This window comes from Bos javanicus, chromosome 3 (assembly GCF_032452875.1).
Source record: "Bos javanicus breed banteng chromosome 3, ARS-OSU_banteng_1.0, whole genome shotgun sequence".
NCBI lineage: Eukaryota > Metazoa > Chordata > Mammalia > Artiodactyla > Bovidae > Bos > Bos javanicus.
The window spans coordinates 3,566,042-3,590,537 of record NC_083870.1 but is presented as its reverse complement, the minus strand read 5'-3'; the positions used below and the strand labels follow the sequence as shown (position 1 = coordinate 3,590,537).

Here is a 24,496-nt window from a genome sequence, read left to right as displayed (position 1 = left end):
TACCATTTCTGTCCTTTATTGAGCCCATCTTTGTGTGAAATGTTCCCTTGGTATCTCTAATTTTCTTGAAGAGATCTGGTTGCTTCCATATCTTGCTAATTATAAATAATGCTGGTATAACACTGAGGTACATGTATCTCGAATTTTTGGGATTTTTGTTGGGGGAGTATATACCCAGGAGTGGAATTGCTGAATCATTTAGTAGCTCTATTTTTAGTTTTCTAAGGAACATCCATACTGTTTTCCACAGTGGCTGTTTACATTCCCACCAACAGTGTACACCAGCTCATCTATCTTAAGTCCTGTGTGAAAGAATTTGTAGTTGATCTTTAGACTATGAGGGAACTTCCTTGCCACACACTGGGACTTTAGCCAAATGTTTAACAGTAGGAAAATTCCATTCAATTTTTAATTCCATTAGTGATGCTTGAGGGCAAGGTCTCAATATCAGTGCTATTGACATTTTGGCCCTGACAGCTGTTTGTCACAGGGGCAGTCCTATGCATCAGAGACGTTTAGCAGCATCCCAGGCATCTACCCAATACATCTCTTCCAGTTGTGACGATCTCTTCAGACATTTAAACCTCCCATCCACTGGGGGTGGGGCTGGGGGAGAAGTGGCAAAATTGCCCCCTGGTGAGAACTACTGCCTCACAGACAAAAGGAAATCATTGATAGTTTTTGAGCAAGGAAGTAAGGTAAGATTATCATCAAAAATCACTTTGTTGGTGATTTATCATCAACAATCACTTGATTGGTGATGATAAGAACGGGAGTGGTCAAGGCCAAGATTGCTTGCTGTGCAGATGGTATCTTTTTAATAATCCCTAACCATGTACAAAGCAGTGTCATAACATGACCTCATTCATTTCCACGGCCACCTTCTGGAAGGTAGGGGACTATGTTTCACTGGTGAAGTGTAAAGACAGAGAAAGGGGCTGCCCTGGGGAGCCTTCAGGTTGAAGAATAATGGTGTGGGAAGTGGGGAGGGTCCTTTTCCACGGAGTCTAGGACTTTCTTTTCAGAGCAGGAATCCTGTAGAAAATATTGGGATCAATGATAATAGATACTGTAACTGAAATTAAGAGCTAACCATGTGCTGTGTGTCTCACAGATCCACTCACTTAAGTCTCTCAACAGGCCCCTGTGAGCAGGTGCTATTATTATTTCCAGTTTACAAAGTCAAAGACTAAAGTCTAAGAGGTCAGGTCATGTGTTCAAGGTCACTCAGTGATCAGAGATGGAATTTTAACCAAGGCTGCTGGGCTGACTCCAGAGCCCTTGTTTATAACCATGCGTTTGCATGCTAAGTTGCTTCAGTCGTGTCTGACTCTTTGTGACCCCATGGGCTGTAGCCAAGATCCTCTGTTCATGGGATTCTCCAGGCAAGAATACTGGACTGGGTTGCCATGCTCTCCTCCAGGGGATCTTCCCAATCCATGGATCAAACCTGCGTCTCTTATGCCTCCTGCATTGGCAGGCACGTTCTTTACCACTAGTGCCACCCAGGAAGCCCGTTTATAACCACGGCACCATCCTAAACTAGTTTCCAGCATGTGAGAGACCAGAGGCACTACAGTTTCCAAAGCTCTTCCACTTCATTGTCAGCACTGATAGGTAAGCGAGGCCTTAGTTCCATTTTACTGATGAAGATACAAACTAGAATACAAGTGTTAAGCCAAAACCAGAAATCAGAATGGTTTGATTCTTTATACAGTACGTTGGGTGATCCTGACCAGGATATGGAATGGAATATTATGGTAACTCTCAAAGCCAGAAAAGGTTTTAACTATTACAATCTCACACTTTAGAAGAAAATTAGTATTTATGCCCATCTTCTATGTTGGGTGCTGTGATAAAAGCTTTGTGCACATTATCTATATAATCTTGACAAGAATCCTAGGGCAAAGAGCTTAATTATCCCAATTTACAGATCAGGTCATTGAGGCTTGGTGAAATTGATGTCCATCACGAATGGCAAAGACTCAAACTCAAATATGACTTGTGCCAAGGCACACGCTCCTACGTTGGACTTTTTGTTTTATTTTATCTTTTACCTTACAAGGTAGGTATTATTATCTGATGTTTGCAAATTAGGGAAAGAAAGAAAAGCCAGAGAGGTGAGGTGACTTCCCCCAAACACAAGATCACCAGTTGGGGGATCTAAGAGCCAGTATCTGGTTGACTGTGTGCAGAACCCACACTCCTCACCCTGGAGACTTGGGTCCCAGCTCTATGAGAACTCTTGAGAACACAAAGCTGACTCCTCCAATATTCCTGTATGTGTGAGTCAGCCTAGGGAGTATGGGGCTGTAACTCTCAGGGAAAGTTACTCAACATTGTTGGGACGAACTGTTCTCCCCAAAAGCTGACTTCTCTTAACCGTGACATAAACTGAATGAGCGAAATTTCTCTCTTCAGAGTTGTGGACTCTAGAAGCTTCCCGGGCTGCTATGGATCAGAACCTTAAGGAAGTTTGAATATCTACTCAGCTGCTCATACTGGGGTGTGAGGGGAACGAGGTCAGAAGGGAAGTGGCCTTAGGGACCCCAAATGTCATGGGGTCAGCCTGAGAAGAGATGCCTGCCCAGCTTTAGCCAAATTCAGTGGGTTCTGTGACAACAATTCCAGGAGACACCATGTGATGGGCATTTAGATGCCCTGCTGAGCCTTCATCAGCCTGGATTGTGCTCCAAGCAAGATACAGGGTTCAATGAGGAAGGGTTCAAAGATTTGAATGGAACTTGGGTTACCACACCTGGGGCCTGGTGGGTTTCCATGGAAGCCCCACGTTACCCGTTAAGCAGCTGAAAGTGTCCAGTGAGTTATTCTGGTGGAGGAAAGAGGTCAGGGACCCCACCATTAAACTCTAGTCTCTTCCCACCCCAATCATTTCCGTCATGGTTTACAAATAAATATAGATTAAAAACAGCATAATTAAGATTTTTAATTCCATTGTTTAATGGAATTAAAGGCAACTAAGCACACACAGATATGGCAACCACTCCAGTACTCTTTCCTGGAAAAGTCCATGGACGGAGGAGCCTGGTAGGCTGCAGTCGTGAAGAGTCCATGGGGTTTCGAAGAGTTGGACACAACTGAGCGACTTCACTTTCGCTTTTCACTTTCATGCATTGGAGAAGGAAATGGCAACCCACTCCAGTGTTCTTGCCTGGAGAATCCCAGGGATGGTGGAACCTGGTGGGCTGCCATCTATGGGGTCACACAGAGTTGGATACAATTGAAGTGACTTAGCAGCAGCAGCAGCAGCAAGCACACACCGTTCAGTTCAGTTCAGTCGCTCAGTCGTGTCTGATTTTTTGCGACCCCATGAATCGCAGCACACCAGGCCTCCCTGTCCATCACCAACTCCGGGAGTTCACTCAGACTCACGTCCATCGAGTCACTGATGTCATCCAGCCATCTCATCCTCTGTCGTCCCCTTCTCCTCCTGCCCCCAATCCCTCCCAGCATCAGAGTCTTTTCCAATGAGTCAATCCTTCGCACGAGGTGGCCAAAGTACTGGAGTTTCAGCTTTAGCATCATTCCTTCCAAAGAAATCCCAGGGCTGATCTCTTTCAGAATAGAGTGATTGGATCTCCTTGTAGTCCAAGGGACTCTCAGGAGTCTTCTCCAACACCACAGTTTAAAAGCATCAATTCTTTGGCGCTCAGCCTTCTTCACAGTCCAACTCTCACATCCATACGTGACCACAGGAAAAACCATAGCCTTGACTAGACGGACCTTTGTTGGCAAAGTAATGTCTCTGCTTTTGAATATGCTATCTAGGTTGGTCATAACCTTCCTTCCAAGGAGTGAGCATCTTTTAATTTCATGGCTGCAGTCACCATCTGCAGTGATTTTGGAGCCCAAAAAAATAGTCTGACACTGTTTCCACTGTTTCCTCATCTATTTGCCATGAAGTGATGGGACCAGATGCCATGATCTTTGTTTTCTGAATGTTGAGCTTTAAGCCAACTCTTTCACTCTCCACTTTCACTTTAATCAAGAGGCTTTTTAGTTCCTCTTCACTTTCTGTCATGGGATCCCTAAGTTTTTTTTCCCAGGAATAAAGCAATTTTTATTTCTTCAAAATTGTATGCTCACTGACGGGATATATCTGGACTGGAGAGTTAGCCCTGGGTGTTTTTCTTTTTTTAAGAGGACAAGTTGCTGATGGGGAAGGAGGTATCTGCCGTCCACACAGCCCTTTCCACTTGTGTGGAACTCAGTTCAAAACACACTTTTGCTATGTGCCTGTGTGCATGTGTGCTAAGTCGCTTCAGTTGACTCTCTGTGACCCTAGAGACTGTAACCAGGCTCCTTTGTCCATGGGATTCTCCAGGCAAGAATGCTGGGGTGGGTTGCCATGCCCTCCTTCGGGGAAGCTTCCTGACCCAGGGATCGAAACTGCGCCTCCTGTGGCTCCTGCATCACAGGCAGATTCTTTGCCACTGAGCTACTGGGGAAGCCCCTATTCGTGCATACTGCATGCCAGAACCTGAGTCAGGTTCTGGTGGTATGAAGAAGGTAAGGAGGCATGCCATGGGCAGCTGTTCAGGTTGTACCATTCTATAACCCTAAGGGACACAGAATTGTGTATCTATTAAGTTCTGTTCCTGCAGATGCTGGAAGGTGACTTGAAGAAGACATGCTGGCTGTGATGTCAGTTAGACACAGTTTCTGCCCTCAATGAGATCACCATCCAGCAGACAGCAGGGCTGTAAGGCACTAGGAGATCACAGGATAGAAGCTGGAAGAGCCTCTCACTTTTTCCCTTTTAAGAACAGGCTACATATGTAGAGTTAGATAATGATGGAAAACAACTTTGGTGCACTCTGGTCTCCTTATGATTATTGCTGTGTGTGTGCGCTTAGCGTGTGTGTGCTCAGTCGTTCAGTCGTGTCTGACTCTACGACCCCATGGACCACAGCCCGTCAGGCTCCTCTGTCCATGGGGATTCTCTAGGCAAGAATACTGGAGTGGGTAGCCATGAGCAGGGATTGAACCCAGGTCCCCTGTATTGCAGGTGGATTCTTTACCATCTGAGCCACCAGGGAAGCCCGTTATTATTGCTAGTTAATGACAAAAATTCCATTCTTTTACCATTACCACCTCCCACGGACTCCCACGACCCAAGTATCTTCCCCCATCAAAAGAACATCTTCTCTGACCTAAATAGGAAAAGAATTTGAAGAATATATGTATGTATAACTGAATCACTTTGCTGTATACCTAAAACTAACATAACATTGTTAAAACAACTATGCTCCAATACAAAATATAAGTTGGAAATAAAAAAAAGAACATCTTCTCTTGTCCTTATGCTCCATTGCCCCCAGTCAGGACAAGGCTATTAGTACTCATTATTCTTAGGAGTGAAAAAGCAAAAATACAAAAAACCCAAGCTGACTCTGAAAGACAATGTTTCTTCCCAATCTCTCCAGAGGCTACCCCAGGGCAAAGCTGGTTGTGCCCAGCTTAGACTTAGGGCATCGAACTGTGAGATTTACGGTCTCAGGACCCCTGCCTCAACCCCTATTCATAACCTCCAATACCTTTCCTCCTGCATCTAAGATAACTTTCCTGCAGCATAATAATTCACCTTATGCTCCAAGCAGTGCCAACATCACATACGTTACTTTATTATGCATTCATTGGCTTTCCAAGGCAAGTGAAAAAATAATTTAAACCAATTATGTACAGAGGCTTGGTTAGTTTTCCCAGTAACTTCCAGAAAGATCCCCATCCCCTTAGATAGCAAAGAAGGGTTATGTTTAACATCTATACAAAACTCCACCTATAAAAGTCACATGTGTAGAAAGGTTTCTTTATTATAAGCATCACGTCTGGGGAATGCGCAGGGATCAGGGTGGGAGGCGGAGGAGCATGTGCAGGGTGGGGTCCGCACACACCTGCCCGGGCTAGTCCTGTGCAGGGGGGCTGCGGGCTGGTGGGGCTCAGGTGGTCTGCAGTGGGGTCTCCAACATCTCCATGAGGAAGGTGTCAATGGGTGTGTCCCCGATGAGCTTGAAGAAGAAAAGGTGCTCCAGGCACTTCAAGCCGATAGAACGCAGGGCTGGGAGGCGCAGCAGCAGCTTGGCAAACCTGCAGGGAAGCGAGGAGACCTTAAGAACTGGGGGTTAGCTGCTGGCATGAGGCCTCTTGTTTGGTCTTCTTGACCAATCTATGGTTAGAAGAAAGAGCCTGAGAGAGGAATCGAACACAGCCAGAGAATCTCTAATCTGGGGGAGCTTCAGAAACAGGCTTGAGGTCTCATTTAGCTTCTTTAGATGGAGGTTGGATCCTGTGACCTCTTGAGGAACTCTTGACTTCTGTGGTCACATCCCAGAATTGCCCTCAGCGCCCCCATTCATGCCGAGTGAGAGCTAGTCTACTTGCCATGACTCACGGCACCAATCCTAACCACGAGATGTTCCTTACGTTCTTTGTGTTCAGAGGTTCCTGGGAAGATCTGCCCAAACACTTAGAACACAGCACACAGATGTGCTGAATCCACAGGGGTTGTCACCATCGGGGAAGGTGCTCCAGGCATTCAAGCCATTGGAGCGTGGGGCTGGGAGGTGCAGCCACAGCTTGGTAAACCACGCATCAGGCACTGCAGTTGGCTCTGGGATCCAGGGTGAGCCCCTGCTCTCAGGACCAACAGTTCTGATCGCCTCACCAGACTATGCATTTCTTCACGACACACTTACCTTAAGCAATGTGACCTCAGTGTGCCTCAGTTACATTTTTGTTACCACTTTATAACCACTTTGTACATCAGCTTCTTAGTCTATTGCTTACCTTTGTTTTATTTTTTGCCTAAGAAATGTGGCTTTCTTTTTTAAATTAAAAAAATTTTTATTAAAATATAGTTGATGTACAATGTTGTGTTAGTTTCAGGTGTGTGCAGCAAAATTACACAGTTATGCATATGTATATATACATGTATATTCTTTAGCTTATTTTCTGTTATAGATTATTACAAGGTATTTAATATAGTTTCCTGTGCTACACAGTAGGTCCTTGTTGGCTATCTATTTTATATGCAGTAGTGCATATCTGTTAGTCCCAAACTCCTAATTTATCCCTCCTCCCCTTTCCCCTTTGACAACCATAAGTTTGTTTTCTACGTCTGTGTGTCTATTTCTCTTCTATAAGTTCATTGGTATCACTTTTTTAGATTCTACATATAAGCAGTATCATACGATATTTGCCATTCTCTGTCTGACTTACTTCACTTAGCATGATAATCTCCAGCCACCGTAGAGAACACCACAGAGGTTCCTTAAAACACTAAGGATAGAGTTACCATATGATCCAGCAATCCCACTCATGGGCATATATCCAGAGAAAACCATAATTCAAAGAGATACATGCACCCCAGTGTTCATAGCAGAACTATATACAATAGCCAAGACAACATAAATGTCCATCAGCGGAGGAATGGATAAAGAAGATGTGGTACCTATTTACAATGGGATATTACTCAGCCATAAAAAGAAGGAAATAATGCCATGTGCATCAGCATGGACGTGCTTACTAATTAGGAAGAGAGGCAGATAGGTAATAGTGGTCTCTGCCCCTTGTAGGCCCACAGTCTGTTAGGGGAGACAATACACACATGTACACCCACACACTTACTCACACATGCCTCCGTCACATGTGCACACACACACCCTCATCATTCTCACAGATGCGTACACACACACTCACTCACACTCTAACCCACCCTTGCACACAGAAGCTTGCACACACACATATTCTCCTCCATTCTCATCTGCATTCACACACTGTACAAACACTCAGGCACACAGACATGTGTAGACACACTCACACTTTTCTATAATTAAAGACCTTTAGTTGCAGGGCTCAACAAAGGGAGAGAGACTAGTGTGTGAAGAATTAGCCTCATTCCGACATGTCCCTCAATCAAGCCACATTTCCAACCTGCTTCTGTGGCTCTTCTTCATCTCTCAAAGTCCTTTTAGCCAATGAAGCTTATTTGTAATGTTATTGTAATGTTTATTTGTAATGTTATTGTAATGTTATTTATGATAATGACCAGAAATTAAATAACTTTACTCACAACTTTCAATAAAAATTACAGGAACCAAAATCATGTTAGCCACTACAGCTTTAAATCAGCAACTTCTGGTTGGGCTGGGTCTTCCCTGGCAGTCACAACATTATTTCATGAGAAATTTTCAAATTGGAATTTTGATACTCCTTGAAAATGCATATAGGTCTATATTTGTGCCAAAAGAAGTTTTAAAGAAATGTGGCAATATAAGAAAAATAAAGTAGCACCATCTTAAGAGGTAAGAATTACCTTTCTATATGGAAAAATTAAAGGTCTATATCAAGGCCAGCACACACCTTCAAAATGTTTGATTAGGAAGCTTCTGAGTGCATCTGAATGGTATCGCCACGCTGTGAAGAGGCCATCAGATAAAGAACAAGGAGGCTGAGCCCCTGGTTGTGGCTCCAAATGGAAGTTTTATGGAATTAAGCAAAGGAAAAGGCTTTACACTTCTTTATAAAGTGTAAAATTAGACTGAGATTATCTCTGAAAATGTATTTTTTGTTTACTCTAAAAAGGCCAAAGTTTCACAATATGTAAAATACTAAGCATTTTAGATGCAAACTATTATACCAGAATGGATAAGCAACCTACTGATTAGCACAGGTAACTATATTCAATATCTTCTGATAAACCATAATGAAAAAGAATATATATATATACAAACGTGTATAACTAAAATCACTGTGCTGTACGCAGAATTAACACAGCATTATCAATAAAACACATTTTTAAAAATGCTAACCATGCTGGAACACGGCTGTCTCTGCCTTCTGCCCCAGGTTTAGAGGCTGAAATCAAGCCTGGAGAAATAAGCACGCTCACTAATAGAGCCACCGGGTGGCAGTCGCATTTCTCTCTGACAAGTTTGGCAGCAAGGCCTTTGAGGGTCCCTGCTGTGTGAGAGAGAGAATGTTCCTGCAAGCTCTGCCCTTTCCTGAGTTTTGGTCTCTGCTTTCTGGCTAGAGCAAGCAGAACTCGGCCCTGCAAGGTGTACTTCTGAAAAGTCTCCACGGAGGGGCAGCCCTCCACCACCGAGAAAATGGCCGTGACAGGCCCTGCGTGCCAGGAACACCGTCTGCCATTTCACAAACCAGAGGTAAGCAGCCTTTGACACACTTCCTACCTGACTGAGCCAAGTAACATCCTGATGGACCTACTCGGTCTCTGGGTGGTCACTGTCTGTCCAGGCTGTACTGGACATACCAGAGGTACCCTCTGCACCCACTTCCTGAGCCCCCAGGCCCTGCTTCAGGCCAGGCAACAAGTGTTCTCACTCGTGCCTGGAGGCAACTCAAGCCCCTGGCAGTCCCTTTCCTGGGAAAACAGGCAAGTTCCAAAGTTTTCAAAGTGACATTCATCAGAAACAACAATATGTCAACCACAGGGCAATGACTAGACACATTAGGGTCCATCTATCCTCTGAAATATTACAAAATCATTGAAAGCCAGAATTTTGTGCTAAGGGAAGAAAGTAGTACACTGAAGCAAATGATTTCAGATCTGTAACTATACATTTCTAAGTATACATATATGCATAAACAAAGCTACTAGAACTATACCTCTCAAATTTACAATCAATATTATCCGCTTAATTTTTTAAATACATTCACTGTTAATAGAGTTAATGTATTTTTTAGATACATTCATTTTTAATAATAAAAATAAATACATTTAAAAATACATTTTAGATACATTCCTTATTCAAAAAAGCATGCTTGGCTTTTATAATAAGACAAAAAAAAAAGAGTTTTGTTTTTTAAAGAGGAAAAGGATGCGTATGAGCTGTCCTAGTTCTAATGCCTGGCTCACAACATGTGCACACACAGAAAACCATGTGTGATGCTGCCTCACAGCTGGGAGACCCCGTGAGTGGCACCAGCATTCTGGTGAGTTTTCAGTCAGCTCCTAAGGGCCGGAGGCTGAGCTGATGTTGGCAGCCAGGCCCTCCTTGCTGGGTAGAGTTTTTTCAATCTTACCCACTTCAGGTATAGAAGAGACTGCCAGGCACCCACCAAAATCCACTCTCCCCTTCTTCCTTGGCATCCAGCTGCGTACATTCTCCAGATGAGCCATGTGACCGAGTGTTAGCCAATGGAAGTGAGTGAAGGGAGATGGGCCCTTTCCAGGTCAAGGCGTTGCTCATAGAGTCTCATCCCTGTGCCCCTCCTCCTCTGCCCCTCAACCATCAGCATACAAACACAACGTGACCAGGGGACCATGGAGCCCCAAAAAGGAGGAAACCTGGGTTCCCGAGTGATGGCGTGGAAAACAGTCAGTGCTCTAGACTGATTATCCAGCCAGGACTGATTTGTGAGGAGGAAACACATTTGTGTTCAACTACAGACATTGGGAAACCTGTTGTCACAATGTACTCTCCCTAACACACGAGGCCTGCACATTTATTGTGCCAACAGGCTGGATCCCACTCACTCAGATGCATTCATTTCCTTTGACAAAAAAGCAGAGCTCAGCCTCTTCTAGAAAACTGATAGGGGCTTATGATCCAGGACAAATGGGCTAATGGAAATTAGATTTCATAGGGGAATAAAAGTCATCAGTGGGAACTGGGAACACATATAATTATTCCTAAAAACAAACTAATGCCTTTAAAGGAGTTTATTTAGGTTTTGTTTTCAGTTTTCTGTGAGATTTGTGGATCTTTTTCTCTCTTTTTAACTAGAGTTAGCAGAGTAAGGAAACTTTTATTCAGTTGTACTTGGGGGGAAATGTTTGGGAAAGGTATTCAACGACTCAGGAATACTGGCAGATGGTCTGAGATCTTCTGACCCATGTTCTCCTTTTCAGACAAGAAGTTCAGGCCCAGCACCTTGCCAGAGCCTACAGATGGCGCCCTCAGGGCCAGCGGTCACCCCTCTTGGCTGCCAAAGCCTGTACCTTCTACTGCAGTAGGGCTCCCATTGGGGCAAAGTGGAAAGCCGTGCAGTCACTTTGGAAAACACAGGCTCTTTGAAATCAAACATGCTTGTGTTCACATCTCACTACACCAGGCCCCAGCTCTGTGATCCCGGGCAAGTTCCTCATGCTTTCTGAGCCTTGAGACCTCTTTAGAAATTAGAGATAAGGACTTCCACAATTATTCACTCATTTGCACGTTCACTCAACATTTAAAGATGAGTATTACTTGCCAAGAATGGTGATAGGCTCCAGAGTGCTTAGAGTGATGCCAGAGTGGTGAATGGTGGATACACAAGAGAGACAAGACCTCCAGTTTCATGAAGCTAATGTTTGAGTAGCTTTGCGCTGGTTGTGAAAAAATCTAGACAGAGCCTGCTGACCATCACCATCCATCAACAGCTATGTTGTTAACAATCTTTCAGGACTCCCTCACCTGCCTGGTTGTTCTGGATACTTTTGCTTGGTGTAGGCCTCAAGGGTGGCATAGACCTTCTCTCGTAGAGTCTCTACCTCAGACGGGTTGGAGAGACCCTTGGCATCTGAAAAAGACAGCTGGTTAAACCTCTGGTTACACACCTCTGTGGAACACCCTGCTACAGAGGCTGTCCCCATTCATATAGGCCACCTCCAGTAGAGTTACTAGAGACACAGTGGATGAGGGGCACTGTGAAATACACAGAGCTGGTGCTTTGTGTCTACCAATCTACCCAATAAACTCTTGAAGCAAAGGTACCCACCGCTGACTCCAAGGAGGAGAGTTTCCTTCTATCTGGGCCATTGTACATATACAACCTTTACACATTTATTGACTAAGTGTGGGCTGAATGAAAAGACAGGGAACAAAAACCAGACATACCTATGTCCTGCTTCAACTAACTGATCACCTAATTCAAGAGATGAAGTGCATGCATCAGTTACTATGTAATTCTGAATACTCATCTTTCCTGACCCGTGGCAGCCTCTGGTGAAAGCTGAGTCTTGCTCCTCCTTGCAATGCTTTTCCTCCTTGAGCCCCCAGGACATCATTCTCCGGTTCTTCCCTGTCTCAACCACTGCTCCCTCGCAGGCACCTTTGCTGTTTCTTCCTTTCCTCCACAAATTCTAAATGCGGCCATGCCCCAGGACTCAGTCCTCAGCCCTCTGCTCTGCCTCTGCTTACTCCCTGGATGAATTCACGCCAGCCTCAGAGCTTTCCGTGCTAGGTATAGGCTGACAGCTCTCAAATGTACATCTCTGGTCCTGCCTCTCCTCTGAACTCCAGAATCACATGAATAATTGCTTCCTGGTCAGCCACTCTTGGACATCTACATCCATCTCAGAGTTTCACGTCCAAAGACCTGCTTCCTAGCCACCCACCCTTAGAACTTCCATTTCAGTCAATGAAAATTATTTTCCAGTTGTTCAGGAAACAAAAATATTTAATGCCTCTTTTCCATATCCTATGTACAATCCATCAGCAAAATCCCATAAGTTCTGCCAAAAAATATATGCAGAAACTAACTACTATTTTTTTTTTCATGGAAGTAGTTAACTTGAGGCAGTGACCCAGGGAAGAGGAGGGAGGAACTAAAAACAGAAAAAGCAGGGAAAGAAGAAAAGCCAACACAAGAGTACATGATCGGACTGATCATGGCCATGGGCAGCTGGGACTCATTCTCACAGGGACCCTCTAAGGAGGTATGTGGAATGTACTGCAGAATTGTCCACCTAGGGAAGGAAGATGGAAGCACTTATTTACTCACTAGTTTCTGTCACCCCTGGAGAACCTGACCACATTTTACCACTTCCTTTACTATCCTAGGCCTCTGTGATCTCCCACCTTCCCCGCTGACCCCCAACATGTACACTTCATGCCCGTTTGAAACACTTTTCAAGATGGCTCAAGGAGCAGAGGCCATGCAGAGGTGACTCTGTCCTCCCCACTGACAGGTCCCCTGGCCCTGCCTTCTCCCCTCTCTGTCTCAGCTGAGCTAGAGGGCCAAAGAACATCAGCGCACTGGGGGCTGACCAGGGAGGAGGGCTAAGCAAGACGCTGTCACCTGGGTTAAACAGCACGATGGCTCGCAGGCACCCCAGCTCTGACTTATCCATCTGCATGTCCTTCATTTTGGAGACCAGCTCAGTCAGAACTCTGTTCACAGGAAACAATGACAGGTAATGAGAAAATCATGAGCACCAGACCAAAGGCTGATAAAATGAATGCAATCAATATTTATTATGTACCCACCCCCCCCCCACATTTTCCAGTCAATGTGCCAGGTACTAGGGGCACAGAGATGAATCAGACACAGTCCCTGATCTCAAGGAGCTCACAGTTTAATCAAAGCAACAGACACAGAAACAGCACAGAGCAGCAACACCAAGCCAGTGACTGACATAATCAAAGTCCCAGGAGGAGGCAGGGAACTCAGAGAGGGGGCTGGAAAAGCAGCCTAGAGGTTTTGGAAATTGGTAGAAATGCAACAGGCAAAGCAGGGCGAGGGCACTGCTTTTCTGGTGTTCACTGACACAGTAGAAATCTCCAGGCACCATCAAGAGGACTAAGTCCACTGAAGACCACGTGTGGAACTATTGTGGGAAAAGGCAGGGAAGGAGTAGAGACGTCTTAGATCGACATGCATATGGCTCAGGAAGACCATTTAGGGGTTGGAAAGGGACCACAGGTCCCCAGCACTGGGTAGAGACTATCTTCAAGCTCACCCTTCCCTTTCCTAGTGCATCTCCATCCTGTCACCCCAAGTCATTCATCTCTACCCATTTCTCATTTCCTTAAGTCACCTGGCTTAATTTCCCTGAGGGCACAGAATCCCAGACTGAGGCCATTGCTCCCTAAGCAGGCTTGCCCCAGAGAGATGCAGAGTTCAGCAAAAACCCTAGCTCATCTTTCCTGGACTCCTAAAGTCAGATTCTAAGCCTTCATTCCTGTCCCAGCCCTCTAAGATAAGCAGTTCAAACTCCCCACCCCTAATCATTCAGTCATGTCCAACTCCAGAGACGGTAGCCCGCCAGGCTCCTGTGTCCATGGGATTCTCCAGGCAAGACTACTGGAGTGGGTTGCCATTTCCTTCTCCAGGGGATCTTCCTGAGCCAGGAATAGAACTCAGATCTCCTGCATTGCAGGCAGATTCTTTACCGACTGAGCCATGAAGGAAGCCCAGTCTTACTAGGTAATGTTAGTAACACCGTCTCTTCCTTGGAAACCCACGGGTTTTCATCTGCCAGTAACTCTGTTGGCCTCTGACCAGCTCTGTCTCCTCGAATCAACATTTCTTTTAATCACTTTCTCATTCCCCAGGTTTATGCTTTCATGTGCTTAATGGTCTCTGCTTCCAACCATATATGTACAGCTGCTTGAGCTATCCATTCTAAACACACAGATGCACACATACACACACACACACACACACACACATGCTGGAAGCAGAAGAGAAACACCTGTCAAAGATGGAGCCAACCCCAGCGCTGTGGGCACTGCTTCGGTGGACGTGTAATCCCGTGGCCAGAAGGATGCCATCCTGCACAGAAACCGAGCGATGGGAAAAGGAGGCGATCAGCAGCTCATTCCACCCTGCAAGGATAAAGAGGTGGCCTTGAGGGAAACCTGACCGCACTCTCGCTTCATGGACAGTCACCCAAGGCATGTATTATTATCCTTTGGAATAAAAGTAGAATCAGAAATCCAGTTCCAGACAATACTGCTAATTAGTGAAGAAACAAACGGTAAGACTGGGGTGTCCTGACTTGGGGCTATGCCCATCCCCCAGTTTCCCCCATGCTGCCTAGAATGGTAGCTTGAGAACAAGGACTCTTTATCCCCCAGTCCATCAACAGATATGGATCGAACACTTAATGGGTAATAGTCACTATGTTAGCTGCCGTGGTGGATAAAGCAAGCATACCTTGCAGTCTCTGCCCCCAGGACCTGACAACCCAGTTTTATTTCTTTGGCGTTGTCTAGTATCACCCAGCATGGCATGAAGCTTTCCATCGACACTCAGGGAACACTCATTATTTGATAGGAATGAAATGAGTGCGCTGGCTTCCAAGGCTCAGCCAATCTTCATGAAATTTCTCTGGTGGCTCCGTGACAAAGAGGAGCTTTGGCATATGTCAACTGCAGTGTCCCAGAAATGGGAGGTGAGAGAGATTACAGCACATAGAATATTAAAATAGGAAGGGACCCTGGAATCCATCTAGTACCAGTCTGAGCAAAAATCTTTGGCTTCCCTCAGTTCATCTGTGAAATGGGAATATCTCTATTTTCCAATTTCATAATAATAATGAGGCAGAGCTTCAGACTGTCTTCAGTAAAAACTATTTAACTCTCTTCGAAAATTAAATGCAAATTATAAAGGCTACGTACAATTTGCATGGAAAAATAGTTCTTTCCTGGTTACTATAAGGATTCTAGGAAGCAGTTTAAGAAACCCAATAGACAGAAAAGTCTCTGCTTCTTACTAACTTTCCTCTTTTTGAATTTTTATGTGTGTGTTTAAAAGTTATTTTTCTCTGATAATAAAATGCATGTAGAAACTAATACGAATTTCACTGTGTAAAAATTTTTTTAATATCAAAAAAGAAAAAGTCTTATTCCTCCATTAACAAACTGTTTTGTTTGGGAATGAAAAGTTTGGGAGAGGGCCATCTAAATTTAAGAGATTGTAAGTAATATAAAAAAGAACAATCTCACATAGTATTATCCTGTCTCAACAAGATGCACCAGCTTGGATGGGTTCAACTCCACCAGGTCACTTGTTTTAGGACCCCAGGGGCAAAATGGCAACCCAAGTGCTTGTCCCAAGAAGAAAGGATCTTTGGTATCACTTACCTGCCCGGAGCAGAATGACTTGGTCCTCCAAGGTGAGGTCAGAAAAGTGGGGAATACGCTTGGCCCATTCAACGAGAGTAAAAAGCTGCTTATCAGCAGCGTGGCATATATTGGTGACAGGGTCATTAGTCTAAAAAAGGAACAAAGTAATCTGAAGGAACAGATTCAAAGACTCAAACACGTCCCTTGCACATGTCTAGCCCCATCTAAGATATGGCAGCTGGATGGAGATCTAAGACCACCTACCGAATTCTCCGTGTTCATGTCACCATAGGATTCTGTCTTTGGTTCAACAGCAAGTTCAGCTTCCAGAATCCTCTCCACGGGCATATCTTCATGGCCACTGTTGGCACACTCTGCCTCACTTTCAGCCCGCTCCCGGCTTCTCTGCCTTTCTTCCTGCACAGCTGGCAGGGACAAGGAAGTGCAGGTGTTACCATGTGCCCAGGACAACAGTGGGAAATTTAGTTACCTCCCTAAGCCTCCATTTCCTCATCTATAAAATGGGCACCATCATGGCAGTGAATCAGGACATTGTCCTTTTAACAGATGAAACCAAGAAAGCAGAGTGTTTGCTTATGCCTGTGCAGAAGTGTGGATTTTTCAGTCCATATGTTTTCCAGTTCATAATGGTGACCTCTCTAAGAAGTATGCACTTTAAGCTTTAATTACCTCCAATTCTGCCCTTTCTTTAAATGAACCACCATCTCCTTGCATGCTGTATGCCATGTCCTTTCTCCACCGGCTACCTCTAATAAACTATGAGCACGCAATAGTTAAGTAACAAGCACATTACTCTAAAAACTCCCTCTGTCAGATCCTGTGCATCATCCTTGGCATTCACGTCCCATTAGGTCTGCCCCTAGTGCACCAGCCTGAACACAACATCACCTGATCTGACTTGTCAGGGAAGATCTTTAGGGAGCCACGCGGGCATTTAGTAAGCAGGAGGCTGGAGGAATGTCACCTAGATGACATTTCAGAATCAGTAGATGATTTAGGGGGTGAGGAAGGGTACACAGGCAGAGGGGGAGGCTGGAATTTTCTCAGATTGCCAAAACTTAGGGTTTTCATCTAGAACCTTCTGGGTCTGTGCATGAGAATGTCAGCCAGACCCCTTCCCCAATTCTGTCCTCTTCATTGGGAGGACAGTCTCTGTGAGGTTAGTTTCAATTCTCCCAAAAGCTTTAGTTTTCATCTTATTCCTAGTAGCAATAAACAGAATTCAATATTAGCACACATCTTTTTAAATCCCAAGAATCAAGAAAAGTATACTCTAAACAGTGGCTAAGCGGGACCTCAGTGATAACTACTGCATCAGAGACTTCTATGTCTCATCCCCCCTCCTTCCCTCCCCATCATGCACTTTCCCAGGCACCTCCTACTCTCTGAGGGCAGAGGGAGCTGCAGAGACTGCAGAATGAACTGGGACTGGATGCTGGACATTTAGTTTGTCACGCAAGGGATATTATCGATCTGTCAAAGTAGGTCAGAAAAGGGTCTGCCTCACAGACACAGCTGATACATGACAGTCTCAAATAGAGACGCACCAAGAAGCCTCAAGATGAGAATAATACTCAGGGGTTGAGAGGGAATGAGGGTAGGAAGGAAGGAGTAAAGGAAGAAAAGAGATTAAAGCAAGGGATTAAGAAAAAGAAGAAACAGGAGAGAAAGAGAACAAAGATGAGAAAATAGCAGAAGAGCAAAAAATCATGTACTTGGAGTCAAATCTTTTTCAGAATGGGCCTGACCATTTCCTAGCTAGTAGCATCAGACATGCTACTCAGCCTACAAAGCCTCAGCCTCGCTATATGTAAGGTGGGGCTTGTAGTACTTAACCTAGATTGTTTTCTGTAGATTAAATGAAGTAATAATTTAAAAGTTAAAAAAGTAGCGTTTTTCCTCCCCTTGGTTTCTTTTTACACTCTTGGACTCTGCTCTGGTCCTCTCTCCATCCCCTCTTTAGACCTCATCCTCTCTCTCCTTGTTTCTCTTTTCCCCTCATCCTTTCTTTCTGTCCCTTCTGTGAGCCCTCATTCACTGACAACATACAGAAACTCTCATATGTGTTTTTATATTCAGTTGGATTTGCTGGTTAAAGTTGAATGCTTCTTGTATTAATTTTTTAAGATAGGTTAATGGGCTTCTATTTGTCTTAATTTGAAAAGATGGGAAAGGAATATAAGTTCCTTTTGTGATCCTCAATTGATTTCTTCTATAGATTTGTAACACTCAAGGAAAATAACTTTCAAGCTTCACAGAAAATAACCTTGGCTTCAGGGAATTAGATCCTAATTCCAATTCTGTCATTAATTGAGTGATCCTTTTCTAGTCACTTCTTTTTGTGTGTGTGCCATGAATCTTCCTGTCGTCAGTAGGAGTCCAGTATGTCTGGTTGGAGGAAATTCTCTGTGGACAGACATTTTGAGCTACTGCTACTCCATACATCAGGCTACATTTAGAGGACAGAGGGATCTAAAACAGGATTATTCTTTAGTCCAACATATATCTATCGGGATGTACTAAAATAGCCAAAATTTATCAAGCTCTTTCTCTGTGTTAGAATTGTGCTCAACATTTTTCATAGATTATATGTCATTTAACCCTCTGAAGAGCTATCAACCACAGAGAAGTTAGGTGACCTGCTTAAGGTCACAGAGCTAGAAAATGATGAAGTCAGCACTGTAGGTAGACTGAGGCTGGCTGGCTGAGCCTACCTCTAACCCCTCTTTACTACCTCCAAGGCTGTAGGCTGGTTGGATTAATAAATCCACAGGGATATCAAATGCTGCCTAAATTGCCTCAAAATAATCCATTATCTTACTACCCAAACCACATTATATGACCCAAAATTGTGGAAACAGACTACCCCAGAACTCTGAGGATTGTTTGGTGGCCTGGATGCAGAGGGTCTTAATCCTATAGCAGCTCTACCATTAGCTTGCTATGTAAGCTTAGGCAAGACTCTAGACTCTCAGAACTTCTTCTTCTTTCAGAAAAGAAATGTGTTACAGCAGACAACAGCAAATGTCCATTTCAGCTTCACCCCAATATGTACCCTGATCCCAGACAGGTGAGTTCTGAGCCCACCCCAGTTTTATCTCTTTCTATCTGTCCAACTCTCTAGTAATATAAATTCCATAGTATCACTCAGTTATCTGCTCCAGAATTTCATTATTCTTGTCCACAAGAAGGCGTATGAACTGAGCCCTAAATTTTGCAAATAAAGACCAGAAATTATAGTGGCAAAGGGAAAGCTGTCCAGTCACTTTTTTAAAGTGACATTTCATATAGTGAGATAAGGAATTGATTCATTTCCTCACCTTCTCTTTGTCAGGGTAAATAGTATGAATTTCCCGAACAGCCCTTTTCCACTCCTAATTGTTAATGATTCAGCTTTTCATCACTCTTGTTTCACCACATTATTTTTTTTTAATTTTATTTTATTTTTAAACTTTACATAATTGTATTAGTTTTGCCAAATATCAAAATGAATCCACCACAGGTATACATGTGTTCCCCATCCTGAACCCTCCTCCCTCCTCCCTCCCCATACCATCCCTCTGGGTCGTCCCAGTGCACCAGCCCCAAGCATCCAGCATCATGCATCGAACCTGGACTGGCATCTCGTTTCATACATGATATTTTACATGTTTCAATGCCATTCTCCCAAATCTTCCTACCCTCTCCCTCTCCCACAGAGTCCATAAGACTGTTCTATACATCAGTGTCTCTTTTGCTGTCTATTACATAGGGTTATTGTTACCATCTTTCTAAATTCCATATATATGCGTTAGTATACTGTATTGGTGTTTTTCCTTCTGGCTTACTTCACTCTGTATAATAGGCTCCAGTTTCATCCACCTCATTAGAACTGATTCAAATGTATTCTTTTTAATGGCTGAGTAATACTCCATTGTGTATATGTACCATAGCTTTCTTATCCATTCATCTGCTGATGGACATCTAGGTTGCTTCCATGTCCTGGCTATTATAAACAGTGCTGCGATGAACATTGGGGTACACGTGTCTCTTTCCCTTCTGGTTGCCTCCCTTACATAGAAAACCCTAAAGACTCCACCAGAAAATTACTAGAACTAATCAATGACTATAGTAAAGTTGCAGGATATAAAATCAACACACAGAAATCCCTTGCATTCCTATACACTAACTATGAGAAAACAGAAAGAGAAATTAAGGAAACAATTCCACTCACCATTGCAACGGAAAGAATAAAATACTTAGGAATATATCTACCTAAAGAAACTAAAGACCCACATTATTTTTTTTTTAATTCAGGAACCAAAACTGGACCCAGCTTTCTAATAATGAATCAGAATACTAGGTTTAAAAGAATCTAGAGCCTATTATACGGAGTAAGTCAGAAAGAAAAGGACAAATACCATATATTAACACACATATATGGAATCTAGAAAGATGGTACCAACGATCCTATATGCAGGGCAGCAAAGGAGACACAGACACAAAGAACAGACTTTTGGACTCAGTGGGGGAAGAGCGTGGAATGTGTTGAGAGAATAGCATTGAAACCATGCGAAAAACAGATGATCAGTGCAAGTTTGATGCATGAAACAGGGCATCCAAAGTCAGTGCTCTGGGATAACATAGAGGGGTAGGGTGGAGGCGGTGGGGGGGAGGTGGGAGGAGGGTTCAGGATCGGGAGGACACGTGTATACATATGGCCAATTCATGCTGATGTATGGCAAAAACCATCAAAATATTGGAAAGTAATTATCCTCCAATTAAAATAAATAATTTTTGTAGAAAAATGACAGCCCAGGCTGTTATAATCTACACGTCCTTGTTTGACTTACTTTTTTTAAAAAAATGAATCACATTTCCCATCGTTTTCTCCGTGAACCACTCTGACCCTAATTGAGCCGGAAATATTTAGGTTGAGTTTTGAGAGACAGAATTAGACTGTGAAGCAATAGAATCGAATATAGGTGATTCTCAGTCAGTAGCAATCACACTCTACGCTTATGCGAGACACACCTTGGGGTCATTAATTTAACGTTTTGACTATCACAGTGGTGGGAGCTACAAAAAGTGAGTATCAATTCTATGCTGGTGAAGAGAAGACCGTCTCTACCATCTGATTTTTCACATCACATGTTCCAGTCTAGAAAACTGTTGACCCCTCTACAGCAAATATGACACAAACATAAAGTAGACACCCAGTTAATACATGATGAATGAATGAATGAGCAAATGAATCATATAGAAGCATCTGAATTACTAAAACATCTGACTCCAATATTTAGTTTAAACCACTCATTGATTCTCTCAACAAATATTACCTAAATATCTACTATGTGCTAGTCACTGGTGATACAGCAGTGGGGGGTAGGGAGGCAGGAAAAATACCCCTGCCTTTTTGGAGACAGGTAGTAGACAAAATTTAAATATGTGTTCGGTTCAGTTCAGTTCAATCGTGTCCAACTCTTTGCGACCCCATGAATCGCAGCACACCAGGCCCCCCTGTCCATCAAAAACTCCCGGAGTTCACTCAGACTCACGTCCATCAAGTCAGTGATGCCATCCAGCCATCTCATCGTCTGTCGTCCCCTTCTCCTTCTGCCCCCAATCCCTCCCAGCATCAGAGTCTTTTCCAATGAATCAACTCTTTGCATGAGGTGGCCAAAGTACTGGAGTTTCAGCTTTAGCATCATTCCTTCCAAAGAAATCCCAGGGCTGATCTCCTTTAGAATGGACTGGTTGGATCTCCTTGCAGTCCAAGGGACTCCCAGGAGTCTTCTCCAACACCACAGTGCAAAAGCATCAATTCTTTGGTGCTCGGCTTTCTTCACAGTCCAACTCTCACATCCATACATGACCACAGGAAAAACCATAGCCTTGACTAGACGGACCTTTGTTGGCAAAGTAATGTCTCTGCTTTTGAATATGCTATCTAGGTTGGTCATAACTTTTCTTCCAAGGAGTAAGCATCTTTTAATTTCATGGCTGCAGTCACCATCTGCAGTGATTTTTGAGCCCCAAAAAATAAAGTCTGACACTGTTTTCACTGTTTCCGCATCTATTTCCCATAAAGTGATGGGACCAGATGCCATGATCTTCGTTTTCTAAATGTTGAGCTTTAAGCCAACTTTTTCACTCTCCACTTTCACTTTCATCAAGAGGCTTTTTAGTTCCTTTTCATTTTCTGCCATAAGGGTGGTGTCATCTGCATATCTGAGGTTATTGATATTTCTCCCAGCAATCTTGATTCTAGCTTGTGCTTCTTCCAGTCCAGCGTTTCTCATGATGTACTCTGCATATAAGTTAAATAAGCAGGGTGACAATATACAGCCTTGACATAATCCTTTTCCTATTTGGAAACAGTCTGTTGTTCCATGTCCATTTCTAACTGTTGCTTCCTGACCTGCATATAGGTTTCTCAAGAGGCAGGTCAGGTGGTCTGGTATTCCCATCCCTTTCAGAATTTTCCACAGTTTATTGTGATCCACACAGTCAAAGGCTTTGGCATAGTCAATAAAGCAGAAATAGATGTTTTTTCTGGAACTCTCTTGCTTTTTCCATGATCCAGCGGATGTTGGCAATTTGATCTCTGGTTCCTCTGCCTTTTCTAAAACTAGCTTGAACATCTGGAAGTTCACAGTTCACGTATTGCTGAAGCCTGGCTTGGAGAATTTTGAGCATTATTTTACTAGTGTGTGAGATGAGTGCAATTGTGCTGTAGTTTGAGCATTCTTTGGCATTACCTTTCTTTGGGATTGGAATGAAAACGGACATTTTCCAGTCCTGTGGCCACTGCTGAATTTTCCAAATTTGCTGGCATATTGAGTGCAGCACTTTCACAGCATCATCTTTCAGGATTTGAACTAGCTCAACTGGAATTCCATCACCTCCACTAGCTTTGTTCATAGTGATGCTTTCTAAGGCCCACTTGACTTCATATTCCAGGATGTCTGGCTCTAGGTGAGTGATCACACCATTGTGATTATCTTGGTTGTGAAGATCTTTTTTGTACAGTTCTTCTGTGTATTCCTGTCAGATAGTAATAAATGCTGTAGGAAATAAACTGGGAAGTATTAGGGGTGGTTGATGTGATTTGAGTCATTGTAGTCAGGCAAAACTTTAAGAAGTTGACAAGTAAAGATATGAAGGAGAAGTGAGCCAAAAAGACACCTGGGAGAGGGCAGTCTGAGCAGACAGAATAGTAAGTGTAAAGCCCTGAGGCTGGAGCGGAAAGACAGGGGGTAGCCAGACCATGTACAGACTTGACGTCATAACCGGGATTCTGCCTTTTTTCTAAGTAAGAAGTGAAGGCACTAGAGCGTTTTGGCGAAAGAAAGGCTTCACCTGGTCCACTTGTTCAAAGACTCGCTCTGGTTGCTTTGATAAGGAGAGACTGAAGGAAGATGAAGATGGAAGCAGGCAAACTTCTTAGGAGGCTATTTGTATTATTACAAAACAAACAAACAAACAAAAAAAAACAGTGGCTTGGCAATAACAGTAAAAATGGTGAGACACGGAAAGGTTCTTAACATATTTTGAGAAAGAGACAAGATTTCCTCACCCATTGAATGTGGTGCATGAAAAAAAAAAAAGAGGTGTTCAATGGCTTTTGATCTGAGTAGCTGAAAAATGGCTATTTCCTAAAATGGGGAGAACCATATGATGAACAGGCTGAGAGGGCAGGTGTGGATCTGTCAATTTGAGATTCTTGACAGATATCAGAGTGAGATTCCCTCCTTCGTTCCATAGTGCCTTCTTGCCCTGGTAGGAGAAGAGATGTGAGATGAGCTCTGACCTGGAAGTAAGAAGTTCCAGTCTCTGTTTATCACCTGTCCTTGGGACCTTGGGAAACTCACTCCATCAATCCAAGTCTATTTCCTCAGCTACAGAATGGTTAGGTAAAGAAGCTGCCTTCAGTGCAGCAGACCCAGGTCCAATCCCTGTGTTGGGAAGATCCCCTGGAGAAGGGAATGGCTACCCACACCAGTATTCTTGCCTGGAGAATTTCATGGACAGAAGAGCCTGGTGGGCTACAGTCCATAGGGTCACCAAGAGTTGGATACAAGTCAGTGACTAACACTTTCACTTTCAGAATGGTTAGGGTTATTAAGTTATTCTTAAGGGCCACCTCCATCCCAAACATTGTAAGAGTGCCATTTTTTCCTTGCTGGTAGGATTCTTTCCTATAAGGGATCCAAACCCTTTTTTCACTGGATCTTTTAGCCAGCCTCCCCCCTCCCCATAGAAGAGAAGCTTTTTAAGAATAGAGAGTCACTTGGGAGAGACAAAAACATGCCTTGTTTCCATTTCTGAGAGGCTCTTGACTCTTGAATCTATTAAGATTTACCATTTACACCCTGTACCTCTTGAGTTCACTAGCTAATTAACTTGTTGATTTGATTTATTTGTGTTACTTAATGGAAAGACTTTTTGATCTTGTAAATAAACAGAAAGCATGTTCAGATTTTTTTCCCTACGACAACCCAGCTAACCTACCCTGTAAATTTGAAACATTTTAAAAGTACACAATGACGATCTCTCTGAATGAGAAGGCTGTCTGATTATTGGTAATGCCAATAATCCCCAAAGACTTTGGAATACACCAATCTCAGAGGATTTATAGCAGACCAAGGTTATAAAAGCCCAGAGAGATTAATCAAACC

At 43.6% G+C, this 24,496-nt stretch overlaps 1 protein-coding gene and 1 long non-coding RNA gene across 4 annotated transcripts in view; one reads left to right on the top strand and one right to left on the bottom strand.

Moving 5' to 3' along the window:
• The first annotated feature begins 4,132 nt into the window (after positions 1–4,132).
• Positions 4,133–11,443, top strand: LOC133237612 (uncharacterized). Its single transcript, XR_009733270.1, has 3 exons — positions 4,133–4,530; positions 9,053–9,185; positions 10,895–11,443. It is a non-coding gene; the product is annotated as an uncharacterized LOC133237612 (long non-coding RNA).
• The window catches only part of RXRG (retinoid X receptor gamma), a 61,036-nt gene continuing 42,356 nt past the window's right edge, over positions 5,817–24,496 (bottom strand). For all 3 annotated transcript variants that reach the window (XM_061399811.1, XM_061399819.1, XM_061399826.1), the window contains 6 exons: positions 16,080–16,240; positions 15,834–15,963; positions 14,441–14,573; positions 13,045–13,136; positions 11,439–11,544; positions 5,817–6,108 (listed from right to left, as the gene is read on the bottom strand). In XM_061399811.1, coding sequence (XP_061255795.1) covers positions 5,961–6,108; positions 11,439–11,544; positions 13,045–13,136; positions 14,441–14,573; positions 15,834–15,963; positions 16,080–16,240 — 770 coding nt within the window. In that variant the 3' untranslated portion in view covers positions 5,817–5,960. The remainder of the gene's footprint in view (positions 6,109–11,438; positions 11,545–13,044; positions 13,137–14,440; positions 14,574–15,833; positions 15,964–16,079; positions 16,241–24,496) is intronic.